A 27,626-nucleotide genomic window follows, 5' to 3' on the forward strand; every position below is an offset into this window, starting at 1 on the left:
CTCAGTCCTGGCACAGCCGTCTCTCTCAGGTCTCCACACTGCCACTCAAAAGCGTGACACACTTAGTGTGTTGGAGGGACTCGAGACAGAATTAAATTCAACCAGTTCGTTTATTTCACTTACTTGGAGCACTGTGGCCTCATTCTGTTGGGCACTCGGCAAAGCCACCATTCATAGCATAGCTTATGTTCTCCCTGCCACTGAACTCCATCGAAATGCAATGCATGACTCAGACATTTATTTATTTGTTATTTATTTTTAGACTAATGGGAACTGTATGAATTCTTTCTTGGGCTTCCAAGGGCACATGCCTTTTATGCTTGATCCGGAAAGAGTCATGGTTCGGAATGTGAAATTATTAATTTACCTAACTGCATCCTTTAACCCTCCCTGTGCAGCGAGAATGGTTTCCTCCATAGTTCTCAGGGAGTGGACGCACATTCCCAAGCAGACTCTCCAGGCATCATGTAGGTAGTCCCAGGTGGAAGACACAGACATGAAATAACCCATTTTAAGCACCGTCAATCTATGATAGTAAAATATGTTACACATTTCTTTTCAAACATCTTGCCCTTTAAAGCTCTTTTTTGTTGAGTCATAAAATGCAGGGAATACATAGGGTACAATGACATTAAGCTTACAGTTTGATATTGTCTTTAAGATAAGAGTTCATTCAATAACTTATTCCTAAGTCAGCATGTTAAATATTCTATCATCCATCTGTCTGTCTGTCTATCTGTCTGTCATCTTTGTGTGTGTGTGTCTAGCCCAATCAGTGAGCTCCAGGTTCAGTTAGAGACCCTGTCTCAACAGAATAAAGCATGTTCCAGAGCATGCATACACACACACACACACACACACACACACACACACACACACACACAGCTAACTCTCTATGGCCTCTACACATACACAAAGACACACACACTTAGAGGCCCGCACAGATAGACAGACACACAGACATACACATAAACACACACACATAAAGGCCTCTACACACATTGACAGATACACAGACAGACATACATAGACAGACATACACACACAGAGACACAGATATATAAAGCACGCACAAAATGAAAAGAAATATATTCAGTTTGGAGTCGCATGCCTTCATTTCATGATCAAACTGTTTTCCTGCTCCCATCCCTGCCTGGAGAATAGTTCTATTCCTTCTCCAACGTGAGTGGGCCCCGAGACAGAAATATGAGCAACTCCCTCTGAACAGGAGTCAGAAGCAACACAGCCCCAAGCTGGAATGCTGTAATGAGAAGCTCGGCACAGTGTGTATTTTGTGGTAGACACTTGCTTATTTTGGGTCAGGAGACATAATTAGACACTCGATGATTTGCCTGAAGTCATAATCACCATTTGCAGTTCCCAGTTAAGCCTTTTCTCAGTGGAACCAAACTCGAGCCATCCACAGAACGCAGGGCATGTGTTCTGCAGGGCAGTTTTCATGGACTAGGAGCCACAGGCAGAAGTGGGGCATGCTTGGGGTTTCTACAGCCTTACAAAGTGAATAGAGGTCCCCATTTAACCACCAAAATGATACTGCCAAGTACTTCATATACTTCCTATCAAATTTCAGATTGGGAAATTCATGTAAATTATAATTAGAAGAGAAAGCATTGCATGCTTTGTCTCATTGCTTGAGAGAGTGCCGAGTACTGCCACGGTTTCCCTATGCTGTAGTTTCATCTGTGTTCAGCCACTGACTCCATCCTGAGGGGTGAGATAACAAGCATGTACCACCATGCCCGTTTTCAATGCAGTACTGAGGATCAAGCCAGGGCTTCATGAACAGTGGGTGATCACTCTGTCAACTGAGCTATATTCTCAGCCCCTGAAGTAATTTTTTCTTTAAAAACTAAGCATATATACATATCCAGGTATGGTTGGCTCTTGTCTGTAATTTCAGACTTGGGAGGTAGGTTGAGGAAGGATTGTCATGAGTTCAAGGATAGGCTTGCAAAATGCTACATAGAGTTCCAGGTCAGCCTGGGCTTCATGAGACTTTGACTCAAAAAAAAAAAAAATACAAAACAAAACCCTGAGAATCAGATTTAAGACAGGTTTGTTAAAATGTTTAAAGATGTATTTTAACTTGAAAAATTGATGTGTAAAGCAAGGCCTTGTGAAATAGTCTTTATTTGTAATGTGAGTTATAAAAAGCCTGGTCACTTTTAGCTTCAGCAAGATGCAGGCACATGTGCAGTCCTGTGAAATATGCACACACAAGGGACTACAAGTATGAAAATAAATATGAAAAAACTGTGGCCTTCAACACTTGGAAGAGTGGGAATGGAACCAGAGGTTAAAGGAGAGATAATCTAATCAAACAGAAGAGAATGGTTTTTCCCTCTAACTAGGTCAGAAAAGCAAGTAGAGCTGTAACAAAATCATTAAATTAGAAAAGTTGTGGACAACAAAATAAAGAGCACCATGTGGTCTGAAACTTCCTGGCATTATACTACATTGTCTCTCCAGGTTTGCACCGCTACACATTAATGAAGAAGGGATACATACACATCTGCCCCACCCCAACCCACAGACACAGGTTTTCTAACCTAGGGCAAAACATATAGAAGGATGCTCAGAAAAGAGAAGGAAAACTATCAAGGAGAAAGGCACCACTCACACTGAGGAAATGTCTTCCAAGTCAACAGTTCAGGATTGTGCAATGCTTTGGGTAAAGGCTGACAGGTGCACATCACCGTAGGTAACAGGGCAGGTACACATGAGCGTAGGTAAAGAGGGCAGGCACACACGGCCATAGGTAAAGAACGGCAGGTGCACATCACCATAGGTAAAGGACGACAGGTGCACATTACTGAAGGTAAAGAAGGAAGTTGCACATCGCCATAGGTAAAGGACGGCAGGTGCACATCGCCATAGGTAAAGGACGGCAGGTGCACATCGCCATAGGTAAAGGACGGCAGGTGCACATCGCCATAGGTAAAGGACGGCAGGTGCACATCGCCATAGGTAAAGGACGGCAGGTGCACATCGCCATAGGTAAAGGACGGCAGGTGCACATCGCCATAGGTAAAGGACGGCAGGTGCACATCGCCATAGGTAAAGGACGGCAGGTGCACATCGCCATAGGTAAAGGACGGCAGGTGCACATCACCATAGGTAAAGGACGGCAGGTGCACATCACCATAGGTAAAGGACGGCAGGTGCACTGATGGCAGGTGCACTACTGAGTCTTCATGCAAGCTAACCCTGTCTACTTTTTAGCAGTTCAGACTTCTCTCCACTGAATGCCTTTGCATCTTTGAATTGCTACTACAAAGAGGAAATAAAGAAGCAGAGGGCTTGCTTGGCATCTGTCCATAGTGGCAGCACAAAGCAGGGCAGATTGTGAGATTTTTTTTAAGATCACCTGCACTCCCAGGCTCACCTCACCTTTAATAAGCAGAATGATGTAGTTAACTTCCCTAGCAGATATAAGGCAGAAGACTGTGGAATCTCCTGGATGCAACTTATTTGCTGAGGTTAAAAGGAATTTCTTCTCCATACTTGGGCTGCTCCAGCTTAGGCGAGGTCATGCCTGCTGTCCTCTTGTAGGGATTTCAGCTGGCATTTCCGGTCTGCATTCTCGCCCTCTCCGATGGGTCATTTTCAGATTTGCTGCTGCTCTCCCACAGCCACCACACAAATTGCTGGCTTGGAGCTTATAATCAAAGGCCACATTTGACACAGCTCAAAACCCCACCCCACCCAGACTGCTCTGTCATCGCGCAGATCCTGGTCTGGGGGACACCGAAAGAAACATTTAAGGTTTCTCAGCCTCAATTCCCCCTTATTAAAGAGTCCCAGTAGAAGCAGCCTGCCATCACAGGGCACACTTGTGGTGCCCACTTTCAACCCTTGGGGCTGTTCCCAGAGACTGGCCCTGAGGGGGACCCTCCTCCAGACCCCTGGCTGACAACACCTGGTGTGAACGCAGTGGGAGACTGGACGACAGCACACAGATGGGTGTCTACAGCAGTGCTCACTGAAGGACGGTTCTCAGGGTTCCCCAGGTCTTCTGGGGAATCTCACCAGTCACCAGTGTGGTGGGCCAACAGAATCCTCATGTTTAAATTGGCTGTCCCTCTCTGCTGCCTTCCTCAACCACCCTCCACGGCCACTCTCTGGGACTACTCCCTAAATAGACTTCCTGCTTGCCTGCCTGGGTCTCAGGCTCTGATCCTGGGGAAACCCAAGCTAAGAATGTGAGAATCCACTGATATTTAAAAAAAAAAAAAAAAAAGGATATAAAAAGCATTCTGCAGCAGAGTGCTGTGCTGCTCCGCTTTGCATATGGGCATCTGGTCTTGGAGGCTCGGCCACATTTTACCCCTTGATGTACAGGCTCTGTAAGGTGGAATGGGCCTGTGCTCTAACAGGTATTAGATAGACACGTACACCTCAACAGCTCTCTAGATGACGCTTTTATAAAGTAAGATATCCTATGCTAAATAAAATGTCCATTCTGCTCTACAAAGTTTTATTAAACCTTCATACATTCAGAGTGGTAGCTGCTGAGGGAAAAAGTCAGATCTGAAGCAATGACAGACAGTAGGGTAGACACAGCAGCAAAGGGGTACAGGCAAAGGTACCCCAACAACACAGAAAAAAGTACAGTCTCAAAAAGCTAAGAACAAGCCAGGTGTCATTTGCCAGTGCACTGTGCAGGAGCACAGACTCAGTGGAGATGTGTCATCTCCGGAGTGAGAGACAAGGCTGCCAGCCAAGGCCTGCAATTCCCACCTATGACTTTGTGATGGGATCACGAAGATGTTATTTCGTCTCTTCATGATGATGAAGGTAGCAAGAGAAGCATGTCTGAAGATAACACGTAACAGATAACAGAAAGTCACTCAGATTAACCAATGAGAAAAAAAAGTAGTGTTAGAGTATTCTGGGAAAACCTTACAGAGGCTGTGGTCCCATGGCCATGGAAAATGGAAGACAGACTGCTGTTTAAGAGATGTCCTATGTGCCAACCACCTGGGAGCTAAGGCCAGAGGTCTGGCCTCTGTCCCCCTCTGGATTAAGCTGCCTTACACTGACTATGCAAAAGAAGCAGATCTGGAGAGCAGAAGTGGGCTATTTGCTCTGATGTGGGTGTCCCTAGGTCATATAAAGGAAGATGGTGTACAAACATGATAATCAAGAAGACACTTGCTTCCTAGCTGTGGGGGGCATCTGAACACGACCTGTGGTGATACGTCTTCGTCTATGGGCCTCCCACGTATATCCTAGAAAGACAAAGACTTCTTTGAAGCACGAGCCTCCTGTCCCTACCCCTTTAATCTCAGCATCCCTTAGCAACACTGCTGAGAACACAGATGCTTAGGCAGCAAAAGCTAGAGACTTGAAAACCAAAACCAACAAAGCGGTGCAGTAAGGAGGGGGAGGACCCAGGAACTGCCACTTTTGTGTCTGGAGACCTCAAAAGATGCCTCAGAGTTTCCCCATGACAAAGACTAGAGAACATTAGGTCAAAAGCCACCCCCACACGGCATCCCTGGACTTAGTAATCTTGCACTTGAAATTTCAGCCTAATTACAAGAGCAAATGTTTGGGCTGTTGTTTCTAAGGGTGTATATGGAAATGGTTACAGACATTTAGTTTCCAAAATGAACATGGACACTCACTTCCAGTGGTGGATTTAAAAATAAATTAAACAGCACTTGTTCTTTTTAAATCAGAATGCATCCCTGCTTCAGGAGCACAGAGGGGAGAGTATGAACACAGGAGGGAAGGGCTCAAGGGAAAAAAGAGCTGGGAGGTCTTGAGTAGCCTCATGCAGGGGAAATGGGGGTCCCTTCTTAAGTCTTCTTAAGAATTTAAGAATGGACTCAAATGGAAGCTTAAAGACAATTTATTAGAGTCTAAAAGCACTACTCCCCCCTCCTGGGGCAGGTAAAGATTAAGGATGCCCAGAGTGTTGGGGGAAACACGACTCGCGCTCAGAACAGGACAGGGCACTATTTTCTGAGGAATTCAGAAAACTCGTCAGGCTTCTGAAGGTGCACGGCATGCTGCACGCTCTCAGACTGAGTTAGGGATGGGAACTCTGGGGCAGACAACACAGTATCTCGTTAAAGGGATAATTATTCCGCCTCTCTCTTTAGAATGGCTTACAGTGAGCCTGCCTTCCTAGGAGTAGTCCTTTGGCCAGGTGATTGTCCTGGCCCAGCGGCACTGTTAGGTCACCACCCAGGCCAGAGATCCCATTCTCTCGACCAAAGGACTGGCTTTCCTAACGTGTCTTTATCGCTACTCTAACATTCTGTGCCAACAGGCACAGCAGAAGGGCCATATGCTCCCAAAGCTGAGACTGCTCTGGTTTGCATTTTCACTATCCCGGTGGTTTGTGTGCTGTAAGCTTTGTCCCCAGTGTCACAGCTTTGGGAATGGTGGGACCTATCATCTGGGAGTCTAGCCATAGGTCACTGGGGGGCACTGCACTCGGAAGGGATTAAAGTAGCTCTCTTGGGACCCTGGTTAGGTCTTCCAAGAGTGTTGTTATGAAGGAGCAAGACTGTCCCCTCCTGGTCTTTCTGGTTTCTGTCTCACTCTTTGATCTTTCCCTTCCACATGAGCTCCTGCAGTGATGACCTGTGGCGTCATGTTGCCAAGGAAGCTGTCCATCGTGCTCTTTAGACTTTGACTTTCCCATGTGAGCTAACTGAGCCCAGGTCCTTGCACATGCTAGGCAAGACTCTGCCACAGGCCCACTGCACTGAGCAGGGAACCCACCCTCTGGGCTTCTGTCTTATAACAAAGCCAGACTAATACAGAGGTCAAAGAAATTAGAGGATGTCAGTACTGGACATCACTACGTGAAAGAATGGAGATTCATTTCCAGACAAAGTCAAGGAACAAGACAAATCACAGAGAGATCAAATTTATATTTGGTTTCCCTTACTCTGAAGACAGGGTGGTGGAAGAGAAGGCAAGGACTGCCTTAGGGTCCAGAGGAAAAGGTGGGGATGGAGATGGAAAAGACTGGGCATGGCAGGGTTCCCCAGTAATCTAAGCACTTGGTAGGCAGACAGGAGGTTCACAAGTTCAAGGCCAGGCCTGTTACACAACAAACAAGGGCAAAGAAAAAAACCTCCTTCCCTTCCTCTGTCCCGTCTGTCAGAACAGTTACAGCATTTTGTTTATCAAGTGAGGTGATATGTCCAAAGAAACATCAAGTTAATTTTAATTTCCCAGGACAGAAACTCACTAGTGAGAGGGGATGGGGCCACTCAGTTCTGCGCACCATCTACTGGCACCTTCAACGAGGAGATGCTGTTGTCAAGGGGCCAACATCACATCCCTACGCTGTAGGCAATTCCTGCACAATATATGCGTTTTCCTTTCTCCTTGCACTTGCAAAGTGCAAGATGACTTTCCTTTCAGTCTAAAAAACAGTGAGGTTGGTCAGGGAGAGTTTAATGTATAATCAACCTGCATGGCTGTTTCACAAATAGACATACTTTTCCTCTTAAATCTCATCATTCAAAAGGCTAAGGGGGCAATTAAACCTTAGAACACATTTGACATTATACACATACGTGTGTGTGTGTTAATAATGTATTTTATTAGGACAGCCGAGCTTTGATTTGTTGCCAGACTTTGGGCATTGCATTAGGTGTATATCCAACATTAAGCAACAATGTTTGCAACTACAGAATCACAACACACTATAGTGTTAGACCCAGAGATCCTCTGCATTCTGAGCACAGAAACAGTAAGGGTTAAGCATCCTAGAGGTGCTTCAACCATTAGAAGTGAACACCCCAACACAGAGTAAACCTCTCACAGGTATACAGGTATCTTTCCATACACTTGTGCCTACAGACCACCGTCAGGGCATGACCACAGGACGCTGATATCAACGGTCCATGTGAAGAGTGGGTATACGAAACTGTGTGCAAGAAAAAGAAAGCTCAAGGAGGCTCCTGGAGCTGTTGTTGCTAACCACCACTAAATGTGGGTGACATAAAAGGGAGCTCAAGGGAGAACAGCTCTATTTACCCTGTCTTCCCTCAGGCTGACTTCTTATGGCAGAATGGGCTTCGCTAAGCAGATTTCTGCTATCAGGGATTAAACACAATAAGAAACCCTGACCTGAAAGAGACCCCGGCTGGTCAATTAGAAAAGAATGAATTTACATTATGTCTGGAGAAAGGACAGTTTCAAGGTCTATCAATCTCTGTGGGTCAGCTGGGAGTTTCATGTCTAGAGTTAGTCTTAGGTTCTCTGAGATGTCATGATTTGTAGAACGGCTACTGTGTGAAGGAGACCTTCGTTTGGAAATGGCTGTCTTCACATTATTGTATAAACAACCATAGTCTTCCTGTCTCAAAAATCAGTACAAGTCTTTGGAGAGGAAAAGCAGACTCTTCAGTCATGACACTCTTAGGAGACATGACTGATAATGATAATCTTTGATTCCGGGCTTTCTTTTTCTTCTTCATGGTGCTGGGGATGGCACTTAGGGCCTTGTATATGATGGCCAAGCACTTCACCACCAAACAATACCTGTTGCCCTAATTCTAGTTTTCTTGTTGACTGAAGCAGCTGCGATCCTAGTGAGGCAGTCTGTTTGTAAACACTCTGAAACCCTGAATAGGAAAGTAGGCTCAAGCTAATTTGGAGCTATACCACTGCTGGCTGTTAAAAGGCTGGAACTGCAGGGGCTATGGGGATGAGTTAACACTGTGCTTGCAAGCGCTGGCTCTCAGCTGGGTCATTCTGAGCTCGCAGAAATAGTAAAGAGTGCTGAGATGTGGCAAGAGATGAACAGACATTTGCCGTCCCAACAGGCCTTGCTGCTGCCGGGCTGCTTCTGAAGAGTTAATGTCCTTTTTCTCAAGCAGCTCACGGCTTCTCAGAACTTTACTTTCAGTAAAACTGGCCACTCGATGTTACCGTTGGTGGGCCATGTTCCCCACCCTGCAATTTCAAGGCACTGGCCCCGAAAGAAACTGCATTTAATTGATTCAAAAGCAGTACTGCAGCGTATCCTTGTACATGGCTGTGATTACATGCAGTGTGTCCATGCACATGGCTGTGATTACACACAGCATCTCCATGCACATGGCTGTGATTACACGCAGCATCTCCATGCACATGGCTGTGATTACATGCAGTGTATCCATATCCATGCACATGGCTGTGATTACATGCAGTGTATCCATATCCATGCGCATGGCTGTGATTACATGCAGTGTGTCCATATCCATGCACATGGCTGTGATTACACACAGCATCTCCATGCACATGGCTGTGATTACACACAGCATCTACATGCACATGGCTGTGATTACACACAGCATCTCTATGCACATGGCTGTGATTACACGCAGCGTGTCCATACACATGGCTGTGATTACATGCAGTGTATCCATATCCATGCACATGGCTGTGATTACATGCAGTGTGTCCATATCCATGCACATGGCTGTGATTACACACAGCATCTCCATGCACATGGCTGTGATTACACACAGCATCTCCATGCACATGGCTGTGATTACACACAGCATCTCTATGCACATGGCTGTGATTACACGCAGCGTGTCCATACACATGGCTGTGATTACATGCAGTGTATCCATATCCATGCACATGGCTGTGATTACATGCAGTGTGTCCATGCACATGGCTGTGATTACACACAGCATCTCCATGCACATGGCTGTGATTACACGCAGCATCTCCATGCACATGGCTGTGATTACATGCAGTGTATCCATATCCATGCACATGGCTGTGATTACATGCAGTGTGTCCATATCCATGCACATGGCTGTGATTACACGCAGCATCTCCATGCATATGGCTGTGATTACACGCAGCGTGTCCATGCACATGGCTGTGATTACACACAGCATCTCCATGCACATGGCTGTGATTACACGCAGCATCTCCATGCACATGGCTGTGATTACATGCAGTGTATCCATATCCATGCACATGGCTGTGATTACATGCAGTGTGTCCATGCACATGGCTGTGATTACATGCAGTGTGTCCATGCACATGGCTGTGATTACACACAGCATCTCCATGCACATGGCTGTGATTACACACAGCGTGTCCATGCACATGGCTGTGATTACACGCAGCGTGTCTATGCACATGGCTGTGATTACACGCAGCATCTCCATGCACATGGCTGTGATTACACGCAGCATCTCCATGCACATGGCTGTGATTACACGCAGTGTGTCCATGCACATGGCTGTGATTACATGCAGTGTGTCCATGCACATGGCTGTGATTACACGCAGCATGTCCATGCACATGGCTGTGATTACACGCAGTGTGTCCATGCACATGGCTGTGATTACATGCAGTGTGTCCATGCACATGGCTGTGATTACACACAGCATCTCCATGCACATGGCTGTGATTACACGCAGTGTGTCCATGCACATGGCTGTGATTACATGCAGTGTGTCCATGCACATGGCTGTGATTACATGCAGCGTGTCCATGCACATGGCTGTGATTACACACAGCATCTCCATGCACATGGCTGTGATTACACGCAGTGTGTCCATGCACATGGCTGTGATTACATGCAGTGTGTCCATGCACATGGCTGTGATTACATGCAGTGTGTCCATGCACATGGCTGTGATTACTCGCAGCGTGTCCATGCACATGGCTGTGTCGTCCTCCCCTGCCTCTTCCTGGATTGCTGACCTTTCAGAATTGCTTGTCTTCAAGCTTAGAAAAAGATATAGTAACAAAATAAGGAAATTTTATTTCTAATAATTAAGCCTTTTTTTTATAAGTTCCTAGTCTAATTTTAAATTTAAATGTTCCCTTCACAGACGACCTTCTCCTGTCTCTGACATTTTCAAGCACATTTTACCCAGAAAAAGGGGAGGGAGGCATTAGGGGTTCATTTTCCCTCTCTAGTTTCGTGTTTCAGAGTGAAAAAAGGGAAGTCAAGATCCTCATTTGCAGTAGGCTTGTAGACTGTGGTTCTGAGCACAGATCTACATTCGGGTTCAGGACATCTTCCTAGTTCCTGACTCCCAGAACATATCCCTGCAAATGCTGTCTTTGCTGAGTGTGGAGAGGAAGAACTAAACATGGAGGCCAGTTTTGGATGAGCTGGCTGTGATGCAGGCTCATACATGCCAAGTGCTGCCCACGCAATCTGTAAGCAGTGCATTAAGAAGGACACTATACCCACAGCTACTGGAGTTTTACAGCATTGCACCTCCATGTCGTGATGGAGGCATCGTCTTCACACTTTCATAGATGACCAGAGAGCTTTAGGCCATGTCACACTGATGGAGTCAATCTGCTCAACAATCGAGGAACAGCAAGGAATGCCTGCTAGCTATCCAGAAAGCTTGTGTGGAAGGTGGGAGGTAGATGGACAGGGCAGTGCCAAGAGCAAAGACACAGTGGGAACAGCATAGAGTTAAGAGTGCAAATCCATGGACCGCACAGCACCCACCAGGACCCACGACATGAGTCTGCCCAACAAGGACGCCCTTGAAACTCAGAGGAGAACTCTACTCCTCCCGAACTACTTTCTTACCCTTCCAGGCAGAAGTGGATCATCGCTGGTCAATGTGTTTGGAAGAGGTTTGATGACCGACCCAATGACCCTCCGTAGAGACCTTCAGATTTAAAGACAGGCACTAGACTCCGCTTTCATACTCAGTTTAGCAGAAAAACACTCTTCTTTGTACAAAAAGAATAAAAATAATTTTTGTCCTTTAGCTATAGATTGGGTCAATTAATAGTTCTCATCACCAGATTGCCATTTTAAAAAGGAAAATGAATTTTTGAGCGCCGAGGAACACACACACATGATGACGTAGGAACACAGCCTTATTTTTGAGGTGCTCAACTGAGCCATTGGAGATGCTAATTTACATACAAGGAAGTTGATGTTCAAAGGGCCAAGTGCTAAGCAGCAGAGCTAGAGCCCTGGCTGCTGAGTCTCCCTATCGCCCTAAATACAGTGTTTTAGACAAGAGGCAAGGGACAAATACTTAGGAACCAGGATTCTAGCCGCTTAATTAATGACTGTCTGTCCATCCCATGCTCCTTCCTAGCTGGAGAACTACATTCAGGACAACATGAAGAAGGAGATGGTGGAGATCCAACAGAACGTGGTGCAGAACCAGACGGCTGTGATGATAGAGATCGGAACCAGCCTGCTGAATCAGACAGCGGCCCAAACTCGGAAACTGACTGATGTGGAAGCCCAAGTAAGTGACAGACAAAACCCCCTGGTGCAGCAGCCAGCAGACTACGTGCCTGTGGCTGGCTGTGCAGTGGAATAGTGGAAAGGTACAGACACTGGCTGTGGAGGAAGGTGGTGGCTTCAGAGCTGAGGAATTAAGGGATAGTTACAGTTAGCAACTGGGGCTAAATTTACTTTATCCTATGGGGCCCCCTAGCAATATGCACAGCTTAATATGCTAATATAAATGTTCCTTCGCTCTTCTACACTCCAGATACTATTTTTCATTTCCAAGTTCTTCTGCTTTGTATATTTGAGAAACAGAAGCCGTGAAGCAGATAGCTGGAAACCTTGCTCTTAAATCTAACCCTAGAGTTGAGATAACTGTTAACCAAGTGGGTATCATCATGCTCTGAGCTATATGGATCCTTTAAAAAATCAACAGAGGGCCTCACTGTAAACCACCCCCATATTCAGTATGACACCTGCTGCTGTAACTAAGAGGACCAACGGCTAGACCTCAGCACAAGACAGCAAGACTCACAGGAGAGTAACCACTAGCCTCTCACGCCCAGAGACATGGTGATAATTGTCTTTCAGAGTATCTCTAAAAAATGTTTTCATAGAGAAAACAGAAGATCAAAAAATTCTATAAAAATCAGAGTAAGGAATTATTTGGTTATCATCCTTCAACAATATCAGGCATTCAGGAACAATGTAAGGAACACACATTTTCCACAGATTACAATTACAGATTTAATCCTCCTTGTTAATACGTGCTAACATGACGAGATATAGTAGTTTAAAAAGAAACAGTGCATCTATTTAAAAACCCAATTGATAAAATAACAGTATTGGTTAAGTCATATTCTGCAGCTTTTGACAGTAAGTCTGGGGGATGCCAGGCTCTTCCAAAACATCCTTAATCACAGCAGAGCATTTCTTGTATTTTTTTTTTCTGCTACAACAAAAAATAACGTTAGGACACAGAACAACTATGCAAACCTTTGTGACATCCGGTGTAAGATCACAGGATTTAAAAAATGCCACTACGAAGTTAGACATCCTATGACTGAGGCTAACAGGAAAACAGGCCAGGGATGGAGAGAAAACAGCTGCAGAGTCCAAATAAACACATCAACGCGGGCGAGCCCCAGGAAGGACACGGAGAAGCTGACTTGGGTTCTCTGTCCAGTTGACAGCACTGTTGGGCACTGACAGATGGGAGTATGGAATAGGTTCCATAAAATACAAATATTTCTGGTAAGATGCACAACTCTTCTAGACTGGGGATATTAGACAACCATATGTAGCTGGAGGTCTGAGATCTTACAGCCATTACCTGACTTGGACAACATGCTAACTCAGAACCGTGAGATCTGTTGAACTATTCGACCCTTTGGAAAGCTGACGTGATGGTCGGTGATATGTTTCAGAGGTAAAGGCACTTGGCACATAAGCATGAACACCCCAGTTGATGAGGTGGTGCCCATCCATAAGGTCAGTGCTCCTAAAGCACAAAGGGACGCAGGAAAGAGCTCCCTAGATGATGTGGGTTGACTAGCCTTTCGCACACATCACAGCAGAAGCAAGATGAACCCGGCCTCAATAAGGCAGAAGGAGAGAACCAAGTCCGAATGGTGTCCTCTGACGACCACACGCGTGCCATGACATGTGCGCGTCTCTACATATATACTCCCCTTTTACACATACATGTGTCATTCCTGTATCAAGCAGGTTCTACTGGCATCTTTCTCTGCCTCCCCAAAACTGTCCTCATTCCATAATTCTCATGGATTAAAGAGGAGACCAAATTGTGCCATTCTTGAATGAATAAACGGGTACTGAATGTCTGTAGAGGGAAAACAGAGGCCAAGGCTGTGCTGATGGCATTGCGACCACAGGCCAGTGCTCTGCTCCTTCCCAGGAGCCTTCTGCTATGACCTCAGCCAGGCTTGACAAGGACCAGACATGCCCGGCACCTGCATATGAGACAGGCCAGGGCTGTGCTGGTGACAAGGACCCCCACAAACAATGATTCTTGTTCAAGGTCCCTGGTTGCTGGGCAACGATTCAGACTTCCATTAACAGGTGATATCACATCCTGAGTGACACCACACGAGGATGTGAGTAGTTGATTCTTCCTGCTGGGAGGCAGCCAGGCACCAAAGAGCCCACACAATGGCTATCGCTGGCTTCCACTGGATAGTGGGATTTCATTATTCCCTAATTGGTCAGAAAGACTTTTAAAATAGGAACAAGAAAAATAGAACAGAAGAAAGAAAAGGCTTAACAAGTGGGCATAAGCTGGGAGACGGCAGGCTAGCAATGAGCTTCCACCGCCATACAGGGAGGCATGTGACTGTCCTTTGGTCCACTCACAGAAATTTTTGAGCAGAGAAAAATTATTTAGAATAAAACTATTAGATTTATTTACTGCATGGTGTGTGTGTGTGTGTGTGTGTGTGTGTGTGTGTGTATGTGTAGGTCAAGGGACCAATCTGCAGGAGTTCGCTCTATCCTGTGTAGTCATCTGGCTTGGTGGCAAGTGCCTTTCCTCGCTGAGACATTTAGCTAGGTTGAGGTAATTTTTTATTCATTCATAAGTTTTGATCTATAAAGTGGTATATCACCATTTGCTATGTTATATAAAGCAGTAAAATGTTACAGAAGGAGAAACATAATATATGATTTGATTCTAGCTGCTTTCCAGAGCTGTCACTCGTTTCCTATGAAAGGACTTAATAGATAACACAGTTAGGTGTGTTCCACGACACCTCAATCTTTATGGGCATAAAAAATGTGCCAGGCCTGGATGGGGGAGGAGTACTCCAGGCTATCCCTCACTGAGGAGCTACTGGCAGTTAACAGCTGCTGGGGAAGCGAGAATATTCTTTTCTTTGGGCACTAGAAGATCTCCTGCGCTGCAACAGATGGCCCCACACAAACTCATATGGACTTGGTTGGTTATTAAAAAAAAAGTCGGGTGGCGGCTGTGTTTGTGGGGAGAGTAGGAAGATGGAAATGGAGACTTAGATATGATCATGTTTTATGGCATAGGACAAGAGAAACTCACGTGTCAAAACAAGACGGCTGAGTTAATGGGTAACATGCTTTCTGATCAGTTTGATAACTGAATCAAGAAACGGCATATATTGTACTAATCAAGACGGTAGGCAGTAATTCTCTTTGTTATATGCAGGTATTAAACCAGACGACAAGACTCGAGTTGCAGCTTCTCCAACATTCTATTTCCACTAACAAATTGGAAAAGCAGATTTTGGACCAGACCAGTGAAATAAACAAACTACAAGATAAGAACAGGTACTCGTGCTATAAAATACTTGAGATTCAGAACTGTACCCTTTCCAGATACACAGGCTACCCATGACTATAAGCTTAGCTCCCCCCAGATGATGGATTTCTGCCTGGAACATATATGGGTCAGAGGCTCTGAGAATAAGAGGCAAGGAGAATTTAGAAAAATTTCTGAACTGACCCAACAATTTTGATTAGTTTTGAATTTTGTTTTTCATTCTGGCCCTTTAAAGACTCCGGAAGGAATCTTTCAAAATTTCCTCAACATATGCAGTTTAATCTACACAAAACACTAGTGGGGCTGAATATCAGCCTCACTACATTTCTTGGCCTTTGGGGGTTCTCACTATGTAATCACAGTTTGCCTGAAACTTAGCATGGAGACCAGGCTAGTCCTTTCCTAGCGCTGGGATCAAAGGCATGCACTGCTATGCCGGCTGGGGACCTTGTTTCTTGTGAGATGAAGCACACCAGGAAAGCTGGAAGCGAGCATCTGTTTCAGTGTGCAATACTTTCTTTTTAAAACCAATGGTGAGGTCCAGTGAGGAGGCTCAGCAGGACAAAGTGCACGCCAGACAAGCCTGTCAACCTGAGTTCAATCCCCCCCACACAAAGGTGGAAGGAGTGGACCAGCTCCACAAAACTGTCCAAGGAGTTCCATCATGCCACAGTGGCGTGCGCCCACTGTTCCACACTTGCTTGCTCGCTCGTTCACACGCACCAGTCAATACGTTCAAAAGCTTATGATAAGTAAAAAAAAAAAAGGTAATGTGAAATATAATTGTGCCAATATTTAAAATAAATATTTAAAAATCTCAACATAATCTATACAAGAGTAAACTGTTTTCATCTACTGGGGGCCACCAGGGAGTAGCTTTACAATCCATGTGGTGCTCACGTCTTTGTTTTCAGCTGAGACCATGAGAGAGTGTGAAAGTGGTCCTAATAGCATATCTCAGTCTTTATCCAGAATGGGACAGACACGGGCTCACCACATCCTCAGTGTTAATGAAAACCTAAGCTGCAGTTATTCTTCTTGTTCTCTGAGTAGCCAGGTAGACCCTATCTTCTATTTATGAGCTTGAAAAGCAAATAAGAGTTTTTTTCTTACTGGAACAGTTTTCTTTCTTATTTGAAATTTCCCTATTGCATGGTAAGAAACGAGAACTTGAGACGCTGCAATCTTAGCTTCCCTTGGCAAGGCTCCTGTGGATGCTGTTGGTGACTCTGACTTGCTGTAAGCACCCTGCTTCTCAGAGAGGCAGCACTGTTCAGTTTGTTGAACATGCTCTGGTACTGATGACTGCTTCTTCCCGAGGCTTCAAAATCAGTCAATATGCTCACAATGCCACCCGGTGTCTTTGTAAACTCTCCCATCATCCAGGATGCGTAGAAGATTGGATCTATAATCTACTTCCATTGATACCAAATCCATCGATACACAAGTCCCTTATATAAGATGGGGCAGAGCCTTCATAATCCTCCTCTATGGTTTAAATTGTTCCTAGGATGCTTACAGATAATACCTAGCATAGTGTGACAACTGTGCTCACAATGATGCTGTATTATCTAGGGAGTAATAAAAAAGAGGGGATGTACAAGTTTAGCACCCTCCCCCAATAATTTCAACCCAGAGCGCTTGACTCCACAGATTCAAAGCTGTGGCTAGGAAGGGTTAACTATTTACTGTCAATGTTTGCCTTTTTCCTAGACAAGTCTGACTCTTGCTCCTTATTTTATATCCACTGTTGGAATAAACTTCGTTACACAAAGTCAGCTGCTCAGAGAACTGCTTTGAAACTTAGACTATATTTTAAAATTCATTCCAGGATTTGGTGAGATTTCTTTATAAACCAAGGTTTTTTTTTTTTTTTTTTTTTTTTTTTTTTTTTTTTTTTTTCCTACAGTGAACGTGTTTCCAACCAGTGTAGCTGTGGCTTCTCGTAATTCTTGCTTAAACAACCCCTTGCCTTCCAGCCCTAATTTAAACCTTTACACTTCCCTCAGTTTAACTGACCTGGGTCAATAAATAATGTGCCTTTTCAATAATTAAAATCGATTTTTGAGTTTATATTTAAATCTCGAGGTTTCTCAATAAAAGCACCTTGCCACACACATGTACCAAAGCGAAGAGTTTCTATGACTCACACAACAGCGTTCCACAACTCGCACCACTAACACTCTCCCTGAGGGGCCCGTGTCAGAGCTGCTTCCCAGGGACAGGTACACAAGGGTCGATTTCCCATAAAAACACAAACAAAGAAATGAAAACAAAGACCATCAATAATGAAAACCACACGGAAGGAACAAGACTCTTACAAGTTGCACAAACTGTCTTCTCTTTTGTTACAAATATGGGATGGAATAATAAAGTTTCCTCATCAAATACATCACGAAATTTCCTTGATGACGTCAGATCTCTCTATGGGTGTTTCCTGTCTTCAGTTCCGACCAGCCTAAGATTTTAAAAAATTTGATGGGAAAAAATATGTGATGTTTCACATCCCACAAATGACTTCTCAACAATCTTCAAAAATTTCTTCTAAATAAAATTGCTTTCTTTATAGATTCAAGCAAAACTAAAAACACTTATCAGGATCAACATGTCTCTCTAAAGCAACACCTTTAGATTCACTGGCAGAAGTTAAAACTACTTTGCGGTCTTCATTTTATCCATCTCTTTTATTCTAAAACTAACTCTGGGGCTGTGTAGCCGTGCAGGTAAAGGGCTCTGCCATGAAGCACATAGCCACTGATTCTACACTGGTACAGAAGGCCCTGGTTTGGAGTTAGATTCTCCTATCTTCAGTCCAGCTCACTGGCCATAGCAGTTACCACAAGCCTTTACTGCAGGGGTCTGTTCCTGGAAGGAGTTCATGATCTTGAACCACTAGTGTTTACATAATCCTAAGCACTTGGAATTTTCTCGTGTTTAATATTACAGGAATAAGTTCCAGTTAAAAATCAGTATACTCTTAATCGAACCTATGAGTGGTAATGCATCTTTATAAATTAAGATTACAAAGGGAAAGGGAGCTTAGAGTAAGAAGATCTGCATGAGTTTGGCGTCATCAGCCACCTGGGTGTGTCCGTAGGCATATGATTTATTGTGTTGAAATTTACTTTTGTTCAGTTACTCCTTGGACGTTAGATGATAATGTTGATACTGGTAATAACACTTCCTAAGTGTCAACTCCAGCCTGTTTATGCCTGTCCATGCACTTACTCCTCGGACCAGCCTCTTGCAGTTGTAATATCAGCCCAGTTTACAGATCAGGGAACCAATGCAAAACTGACTAGGTCACTGAAACTCACGAGCCAGCATCAGGATTAACTGTGTACAATATTTGTCATAGTAGAATACTTGTCACATAGTACTGAGAGAGCAGGTGTTGTTATTATGATTAATATTAGATTGGAAATAGTTTAGGAAAAGGGAAACACAAGACCTGAGGAATAATTCAAACTCCCTGCTCTCAAGGAAAGCACAGTGCAAGCATGCCTTGAAATAATAACCATCCTGTGAGCTTGTAGCAGAGAGTCTTACTGACACACACAGTCTAGTGCCGAGGCCCAGTGTATTCCTGCACAGATAAGACTGTATACTCTGTCAGGTTTACACACATACACACATGTACACAATACACCTAAATTACCTTACCATGGCAATCTGAAAGATTTGTGGGGGGCTGTGAGAAATCTCCCTTTAAACTTAAAACAATGTTTTTTTTTAAAAGATTCTTATTTTTATGCATATGATTTTTGCTTGCATGTAGGAATGTGCACAGCATGCATACCTGGTGCCTGTGGAGGTCAGGAGAGGGGATCAGATCCCCTAGAACTAGAATTAAGGAAGGTAGCTATGCTTACCAGTATACACATTCAGAAAATGGAGTTATGAGTTGTGAGCAGTCATAGGATTGCTGGGAACAGAACAAGAGCAGCTAGTGTGTCTAACCATGGAACCATATCTCTAGCCCCCAGATCTCTCCACTTTATATTGCATTTTAACCAAGCAGAAGTCCAAGAAACAAAAAGATTTATTACCTTTGGAAATGATGAGATCTTACCAAGCACTTGTCTGGCAAGGTCCTGAGGCCTCTGGGACTCCCTGCGCTTACAAACACCTTTCCTGTTAGCTTCCTAGAAAAGAAGGTGCTGGCCATGGAGGACAAGCACAGTGTGCAGCTGCAGTCCATGAAGGAGCAGAAGGATCAGCTCCAGGTGCTCGTGTCCAAGCAGAGCTCAGTCATCGATGAGCTGGAGAAGAAGCTGGTGACGGCCACCGTGAACAACTCAGTCCTTCAGAAGCAGCAGCATGACCTCATGGAGACGGTCAACAGCCTGCTGACCATGATGTCAGCCCCGAACTGTGAGTGGACCTCCTTACTCCCAATGACTTATGGTTAGCGGACCCTCAAAACTCCAACAGGATCTCTCTTAGGTGTTTCATCCAGTAGTACAAGACTCTCAGCAGAGGCCAAGCACAGAGGAGGCAAAGAATGAGGAGAGCATGCATTATACTAATTATCATGAAACACTAACTCCAGTTTGTGTGCATGTGTGCATATTCATGTGTGTGCATGTTTGTGGGCACATGCATTCACGCGTGTCTAAGCTAGTGGTTCTCAACCTTCTGTTGCTGTGACCCTTTAATACAGTTCCTCATGGTGTGGTGACCCCCAATCATAAAATGATTTTGGTTGCTACTTCATAACTGTAATTTTGCTACTATCACAACTCATAATATAGATATCTGTGTTTCCCAATAATCTTAAGTGACACCCATTAAGGGGCTGTTTGACCCTCAAAGAGGTTGTGACCCACAGGTTGAGAACTGCAGATCTAGAGATTGGAAGTCGACCTCTGATGTTGTTCCTCAGGTGCCATTCATGTTGTCTTTAGGAGCAGTCTTTCACAAGGAACCTGGAGCACAGAGTAGGCAGGGCTCACCAGGCAGGGAGCTGCAGGGATCTCTTCCCCCTCCCCCTCCCCCTCCCCCTCCCCAGCGCTGAGATTATAGGTGTGCGGCCATGTCTGGCTTTGTTTTGGATGTGAGTTTCTAGAGATCAACCTCAAGTCCCCACACCTGCAAAGTAAGCCTTTACCAACAGCTACCACTTCAACCCTCAAAAACAGTTCTGATTCAAGGCTGCAGGGTTCTCGAGTTAGCTCCCTCATCAGTCAACCGGAGGAGGCTGGCAAGCTATTAAGCTATAGCGAATCTTTCTTTCTTTGGCTTTCAAATGGGAAAACTGCCCTGGGCCCATAGGAAGGCTAGAGACACAGGTGAGAGCCCCCGTTCCCTGTCATTGATGTACAGTTGGTATCATGGCAGCACCAGCTCCTATCTCTTTCCATTCCTTTAAACATATTTAGCTTTCTTCCTGCCACTTTTACTTGTTAGATTCTTTTACTTACTGAGGGTGGGGGAGGGAGGTAAAGAAAATCTTCAGTCATTAGTTAAAGATGGGACGTACCATTCATCTTTGTAGTGTTTTTCTGTGGGATTTTTTTTTCCTAACTGAATTTGACTTTATTCATACTGTGGTTTATTTCACGATGTTGCCTCAGTTGGTGCTTGGCAGGTAGAAATGGCAGGTGGAGAAAGAATGGCAAGTTGAAACAACTATGGCAGAATTAAAATCTAAAGGAATTTTATAAGCCTGCAAGGTTTGGACTTGAAGAATTTAAACACACAGATAAATAGGCATTGTGCTCCCACAGATGTGCAGGCTATTATGCACCCCCAAAGGACACTAAGTATGCCCATTCAATATTGGATGTATGTGTGGACGTGGTGCCTGTGGAGGCACATGTGTGTGCGCTCCTGTACATGCAGGGAAAGGCCTGGAGAAGATGCTGAGTGGCCTGCTTCAGCACTCTCTGCCTTCTTCTCTTGAGACAGAGTCTCTCACTGAACCAGAGCTAGGCTAACAAGCTATAGAAATCCTTCCATCTCCTGTCCCCAAGCACTGGGGTTACAGGTGTGTGCCGCCACATTGGGGATATTATATGAGTGCTAGGATCTGAATTTTGGTTCTCAGGCTTGCTCAGCAAATACTCTGACCTAACTTGGAGCCCTCTCTTCAGCCTTCCATTTCATACTCTAAGATTAAAGACAGCCTCAGACACACCAAGAACGGCCAGTGTGTACATTCTGACTTCAGGGAGACAATCAGTGAAAGCGATCTGGGTTGATGGTAGAGGAATTGCTGTTTCAGGGGCACCCTCCCTTTGTTCTTTTACAATGTTTGCTCAAGTCTAGTCAAGAGGGGATTTTTTTTTTAAGGAGTGGCTTATCACAGCTCATTATGAGGTACCCACATTACACATAGTTGGCTTTAACAGGGAGGGAAGCTGGCAAGGTGGCTCACTGGGTAAAGGTGCTTGCCACCAAAAATCCTGTGTTAGATCCTAGGACTCTCATGGTGGAAGGAAAACCGACTCCAGCAGATTGTCTTCTGACTGCCACAGCCACACAAGCCACAGCTGTGAGCACACACAAATAAATACATTTGAGCTAATTGTACTAATTTTCCAAAGTGACAGGAAAACATGCTTCAAGAGTAACTCTGGGGCAAGTACAGTCGGTCCCGCTTACACTAGAACAAATGATTAAGTACTGAATAATAGGCTTCTCTCCATTCACAAACGCCACTGAAATGCCCCGCTGCTTTTTAAACACAGCTAAGAGCTCTGCTGCTGTCCCCAAAGAAGAGCAAAGCACCTTCAAAGACTGTGCGGAAGTCTTCAAGTCAGGCCTCAGCACCAGTGGCATCTACACGCTGACCTTTCCCAACTCCACAGAGGAGATCAAGGTAAGAAAGGACGCCTTACAGCAGTCATGGGGGCACCCCTGAGTCACTGCAAAGGCCAAGGAACCCCTGAGCACCCATTCCATGCCCTTCCCAGGCACACACTGAGGGCTCTGCTGTTGCTGGGTACAGAGCAGGGATGTTGAGCATGGCCTGCAGCTCTACCTCCCTCTGTAAGCATGTCCTGCTGAAATGACGAGACAGTCGGATGCCCCCCACCCCACTCCCGACCCCAGGTGCTGGCATCACCTCATTCATTTTAATGAACATCTCTTCCCCAAAGTGAAGTTGGATTAGCCAGAGTCTGTCCTTTAACCATCTCCCTAGGCAATAGTTGCATTCCTTTCTGGAGGAATGCACTGAGAACACACCTAACGCAACTGTTCTGAAGGGACTAATTTGCACACACTTCCCTTCTTGTCATACAAACTGCAGAAAGATCTGCACTTAGCAGCCAAAGTTGAGTCAGTCACTTTTTCTGAGGCAGGAGGATTCCTCGGGTCCAGATGTTCAAGGTTAGCTTGATAACTGAGACCCTTTCTAAACACAATGCCAAAACAAAAATACTTTTACTGCTTTGGAAGATTTCTTTGGCACTACTGGTTACTTTTTCTTTAGACTGCACGTGGGCTGAGCAGAGCACACATTACCAGCCCCTTTAGCATCAGGCCTGCTTCACACCAGGACCTGCTTACAGGGTCCCCAGGAGGCTCAGGGCTCCACAGCTCACATCAGAAGAATATGACCCCATTCAATGCAGTCTAGACGTCCTGAGCACACTGTCCATGGGTGCAATTCTTTTTCCTCTCATATGGGGGAGTTCAGTTCAGTACCTGTTCTATCTGTAGAAAGCATTCAGAACCCCAGCCCTGTCCAGCAGGGCATGTTAACTAACACACGGGCAGACCAGGCCATCCACAAGCAGTCTGGTATACTGACGTACCATGAATAAGCCCAGGTAGACTGTATTTTAGATAATCACTTCCTGTAACTTCCCTGAGAGGTCTGACAAGGTAGAACGAACGACATTGCCCAAGAATCAGTGCGACGGGTCATGTGAACGCTGGACAGCCGTACAGGACCCTTGTTGTCAGGTATGCTTGCATCTACAAGTAAGAGCAGCTACGCCCTGAGCCAGCATCACTTCAGGAAGTGCATGGGATGCTGTGTAAAAACAGAAATTTCAGAGGCTCCTAGAAGCAGTATCTTTTTTTTAAACGATTTATTATTCATATCAGTGTTTTGCCTGCATGTATATTTTGTGTGAGGGTGTTAGACCCTGGAGTTGCAGACAGTTGTGAGCTGCCATGTGGGTGCTGGTATTTGAACCTGGGTCTTCCGGAAGAGCAATCGGTGCTCTTAACCGCTGAGCCATCTCTCCAGCCCCAGCAGTATCTTTTTGAACTTAGTATTATCTTCAGAATTTAGCATGCTATCAAAGAAAAATACAAGCATTTAAGTGTTTAAAGATGTGGAATTTGAAACAGTAACATACACTTCGATTATGAATTGCAAAGTAAATACTGTACTATTTAGGATAATACTTTGCAAAAAAATCTCTCTAATTCATTCATGCTGCTTTAAACCAACCTTGGAAATTGGTTAATGTCCCTGGTGGCCTAGAAGCAGAGCACCAGGAGGAGGAGGGAAACTGTACAGCTTGCTGCAGATGAAAAACCAGTAACCCCAGGCTGAGCGTCTCCACCAGCTCTGCTAGGCAGCTTGCAAGACAGTTCTTTGCATTCTGGTGTCTGTCACCAGATGTCTGCCTGCTCTTGGCCTGGTAATAATGGGGCAGGAGCACCCAGAATGGACAGAGGCTATGAGCGCACCGTGAACACTGGAACCACACTGTCACATGGTCACACTACTCTTGGGATGCTTTTCTGGGTTAGTGCCATTTCCTGCCAAACACCATGCTACCCTCAGTTTGACAGGGACAAAGACGGGAAGAGCGAGCACTCTGGATTATGTGTCTAGGTCATGCTTAGACACAGATTTATATTCCTCTCAGATATTCTCAGTGAGACTAGACCTCTTTCCACAGCAGGGGACAGTAAGTTTTTACAACCTTGATTTCTTTTCTGAAATCCCCGGTCTATGGGTGGTGTGATGGCCTGGTGGCCTGAGTGTGGTCCCTGGATCAGAGGATGGAAGGAGAGCATCAGCTCTCAGAAGTCATCCTCTGCCTTCCACTTGCATACTCCCCTCCACACAGAGACACGCAGAGAGAGACACACCGACACACACACAGATCGTACATATGCTAATAACAAAGATTTAAAAAATTGAAATAACTGGGGAATTGTGCTGTTACCGGCAAACGCCCTTGCAGACTTGGAGTCCCATAAATGACAATGTGACCTTGTGCTGCTGACCTGTCACCCCACCTAGCATGGAATGACAGACAAAGCATAACGCCAGAAATGGCCCTGGACAAAATAATACATGGAGCCTGCACAGAGCTCACAGCAGACATGGTCATCTCATTCAAAGGAAATAATGCTCACATCAAAGGCTTTAGGATTGCAAATTTACATCTGATTCATTTCACCAATTTACATTTACAGTAGGTTTTCATGTATGTAGGATACACAAGGCAAAAGGTCATCCATGAGAAGCACAGGTACACGTGTTGCTAGTCAGAAGCACAATTGCTTCCTTCCCCAGATTGCTCAGGCTAAGACTTCTGATGCTCATGGATGTTTGCTATTTATTCACTCCAGCACGGCCTGAAGCTGGAGCACAGCACTTAACTCAAGCATCACTGCTGAAGAGCTTCAGGCTCTGGGTCCTTGTGCCAGGCCCAGGCATGCAAATCAAAGGCACTAAGCGCCTCCAGGCTTGTTGTAACGGAAGCGGGCATGCCTTGACTGGGTACCACTGCCTTTCAGATCCTTGTCGTTGTTATCCCTGAGCATCTCCTGGCTATGTGGCTACTCTACTAGAATACTATCTCTTGCACAAATTTCACAGCCCAGTGAACCGTGATTCTCTGTTTTCCACAGTGCTTTGTTCTTCATTTCTTAAAAATCTGGACAAAGTATTAAGAGAATGTTCTAGTAACTTTGTCATGGTCACTAATGGAGTCAAAGACAAGAAAAACACGGTTGGCTTAATTTATTTATGTACTAGCAGTGACCCTCAAAGTTGGGAGTTATGCTTCTGACTCCCACAGAGCAAAATGGTCCTCTAAGCAGGAAAGAGACTTCTTTAAATACCACCCATCAACTACCTCCATTGTAATGATTCTGACCCCACGGAATCAGATGTTATTAGAACACAGTGGGCTCACTACAAACATTTCTTCCCATCTATCAACGTGCCACTCAGGATGCTGGGCAGTTAACTTCTGTGCACAACCACTGGGTCCTTACCTCGTGTAGCTGCTTCATCAGTGTGCTAAGGAGTTTTAAGAAGAAAAACTGACACAATGGTACAGCACTGGTCAGCTGGTCGATTGCAGGCAAGTGAGATGGAGGACCTCACGAACTGACTTCAGCATGGATCTGGGCTAAAGGACTTTTCGTCCATTGACAAAAGGTTCATGTTTTTCGGCGTTGGGCAGCATGAGCATGATGTCATGGAAAAGGGATGATGGCTCAAATCCTACTCTTCACTACCAGCTGGGTAACTGCCCAGAGGAATTGGTGTTAAATCAATCATGTCCGGAGTTTGCGGTGGCGGTGAAAGTGCAAGGGACACAAATTAACAAGCACAGCCTCAGTACACGACGGCAACCGGGGCGGACCTGCTATATGCATTTGTATGATTCTACTGAGGAAGTAGTCTCCTTATAAGTAAATACAACTTTGTTTCACCCCGGTGTCAGTGGGGCAGGAGACATGAGCTCAGAGTCTTCATGGAGAGGGAGAATGGTGCGGGACAGACACCTCAACAAAGCAGCCCACTAATGGTCTCAAGGTCCATGAATGACGGGGCCAACAACATGGACTCCTGGGGGCTTGGTTCTTTGTAGGTAATACAAACAGGATGAGAGGCTCTCATGACTCTTTTAGCTCTCGTCCCTATGATCCTAACTCACAAATACAAAGCAGTTATATTTAGGCTAATCCTGGAAAAATGGTCTCCTTAGTATGCAAAGACCAAGACACTCAACAAAGAAACTGGTTGTGAACCTTACTATTCATACCATGTGTGCTGTAGGGAAATGATCTTATTTTCTGGAAAACTTTTGTTTTTGGTACTACTGTAATCTTATAATTGAAAAATATTATAATCTTATTTTCAAGGGTTTTTAATTATACAATAAAACTCCAGCTGAGTTGAAATTAAGCATGCAAGTCCAAAGAATTTTGTGTTCTGGACAAAATTTTTTAAGACCACTGAGGCAGTTTAAAAGCAGAAATAAAATACTGGGGAAAAATGCCACAGGCAGCAAGGGATGTGTGCAGAAGCCTAAATGCAAACCCCTGTGTCGGAGCTGCCTAGCCAAGCTGGGTCACACGGTGCTGGCACTCCTGAACCCCCAGGCCCTCACGGGCAGGAATCCACCAATAAACTGGCGTTTTCTGCACACAATGGAAGTCCCATAGTTCCAGAGCATGGGAATGTGACCAGAGGTTGGTACTGTAGTGACAGAGCAGTAACTCTACAGCGTGGACGTAGCTGGCAGTGAGGGTTGTCAACGCTGTGAACACAAGTCTCTGGTTTTCTACGTGTTGCAGATGTGGGATCTGAGGGGAATCTGCCAGTCTCCTGATCACAAGGGGTCACTCCCCAAAACAACTCTGGGGTGGGACTCTTTAGCCCACTTTTCACCCGTGTGTCATGTTACCCTGCTGCGTGTTGACCATCACCATTCTAAACGCTTCCAGTACACTCTAGGAATCTGACAATTTACCCCTCAGAACAACGGTCACCATCGCTCACCATGGGATGACTGTGTGCTTTGTCCTGTAGGCCTACTGTGATATGGACACGAGTGGAGGTGGGTGGACAGTCATCCAGCACCGGGAAGACGGTACCGTTGATTTCCAGAGAACATGGAAAGAATATAAAGAGGTAAGGAGGCGTGCTAAGCCACCATGAAAAAATACTTTCCCCCAAAGTAACTGAAATATAGTACAAAGCACCCCAGGCAAGCTGCTCTGTTGGAGGCATAATTAATTAATAATTAATGGCAGAAACATTCCAGGGTGCCGAGCTGAGTGTTACAATTTTATCTCTGTCCATGGTCATGTCAGTGGCTTTAAATATTCTAACAGCAGTTTCCTTCTGAGAACAGCTCAGTTCCTTAAATTTGACTTTTTTAA

General features: G+C 45.1%; 2 protein-coding genes across 4 annotated transcripts in view; one reads left to right on the forward strand and one right to left on the reverse strand.

Annotated features, from left to right (window-relative positions):
- Nucleotides 1–27,626, reverse strand: part of Mcph1 (microcephalin 1) — a 204,082-nt gene that overhangs the window by 79,695 nt on the left and 96,761 nt on the right. The gene's annotated exons all lie outside the window — the stretch shown is intronic.
- Angpt2 (angiopoietin 2) overlaps nucleotides 1–27,626 on the forward strand; it is a 53,123-nt gene that overhangs the window by 17,498 nt on the left and 7,999 nt on the right. Inside the window, exons 2-6 of the mRNA XM_041673788.1 lie at nucleotides 12,084–12,239; nucleotides 15,417–15,538; nucleotides 19,672–19,904; nucleotides 22,223–22,353; nucleotides 27,274–27,375. Of these exons, the coding sequence (XP_041529722.1) occupies nucleotides 12,084–12,239; nucleotides 15,417–15,538; nucleotides 19,672–19,904; nucleotides 22,223–22,353; nucleotides 27,274–27,375 (744 nt within the window). The remainder of the gene's footprint in view (nucleotides 1–12,083; nucleotides 12,240–15,416; nucleotides 15,539–19,671; nucleotides 19,905–22,222; nucleotides 22,354–27,273; nucleotides 27,376–27,626) is intronic.

The sequence above is a fragment of the Microtus oregoni genome, unplaced genomic scaffold (genome assembly GCF_018167655.1).
Source record: "Microtus oregoni isolate MIOR12 unplaced genomic scaffold, Mior012 000024F_ref0000369, whole genome shotgun sequence".
Classification (NCBI taxonomy): Eukaryota; Metazoa; Chordata; class Mammalia; order Rodentia; family Cricetidae; genus Microtus; species Microtus oregoni.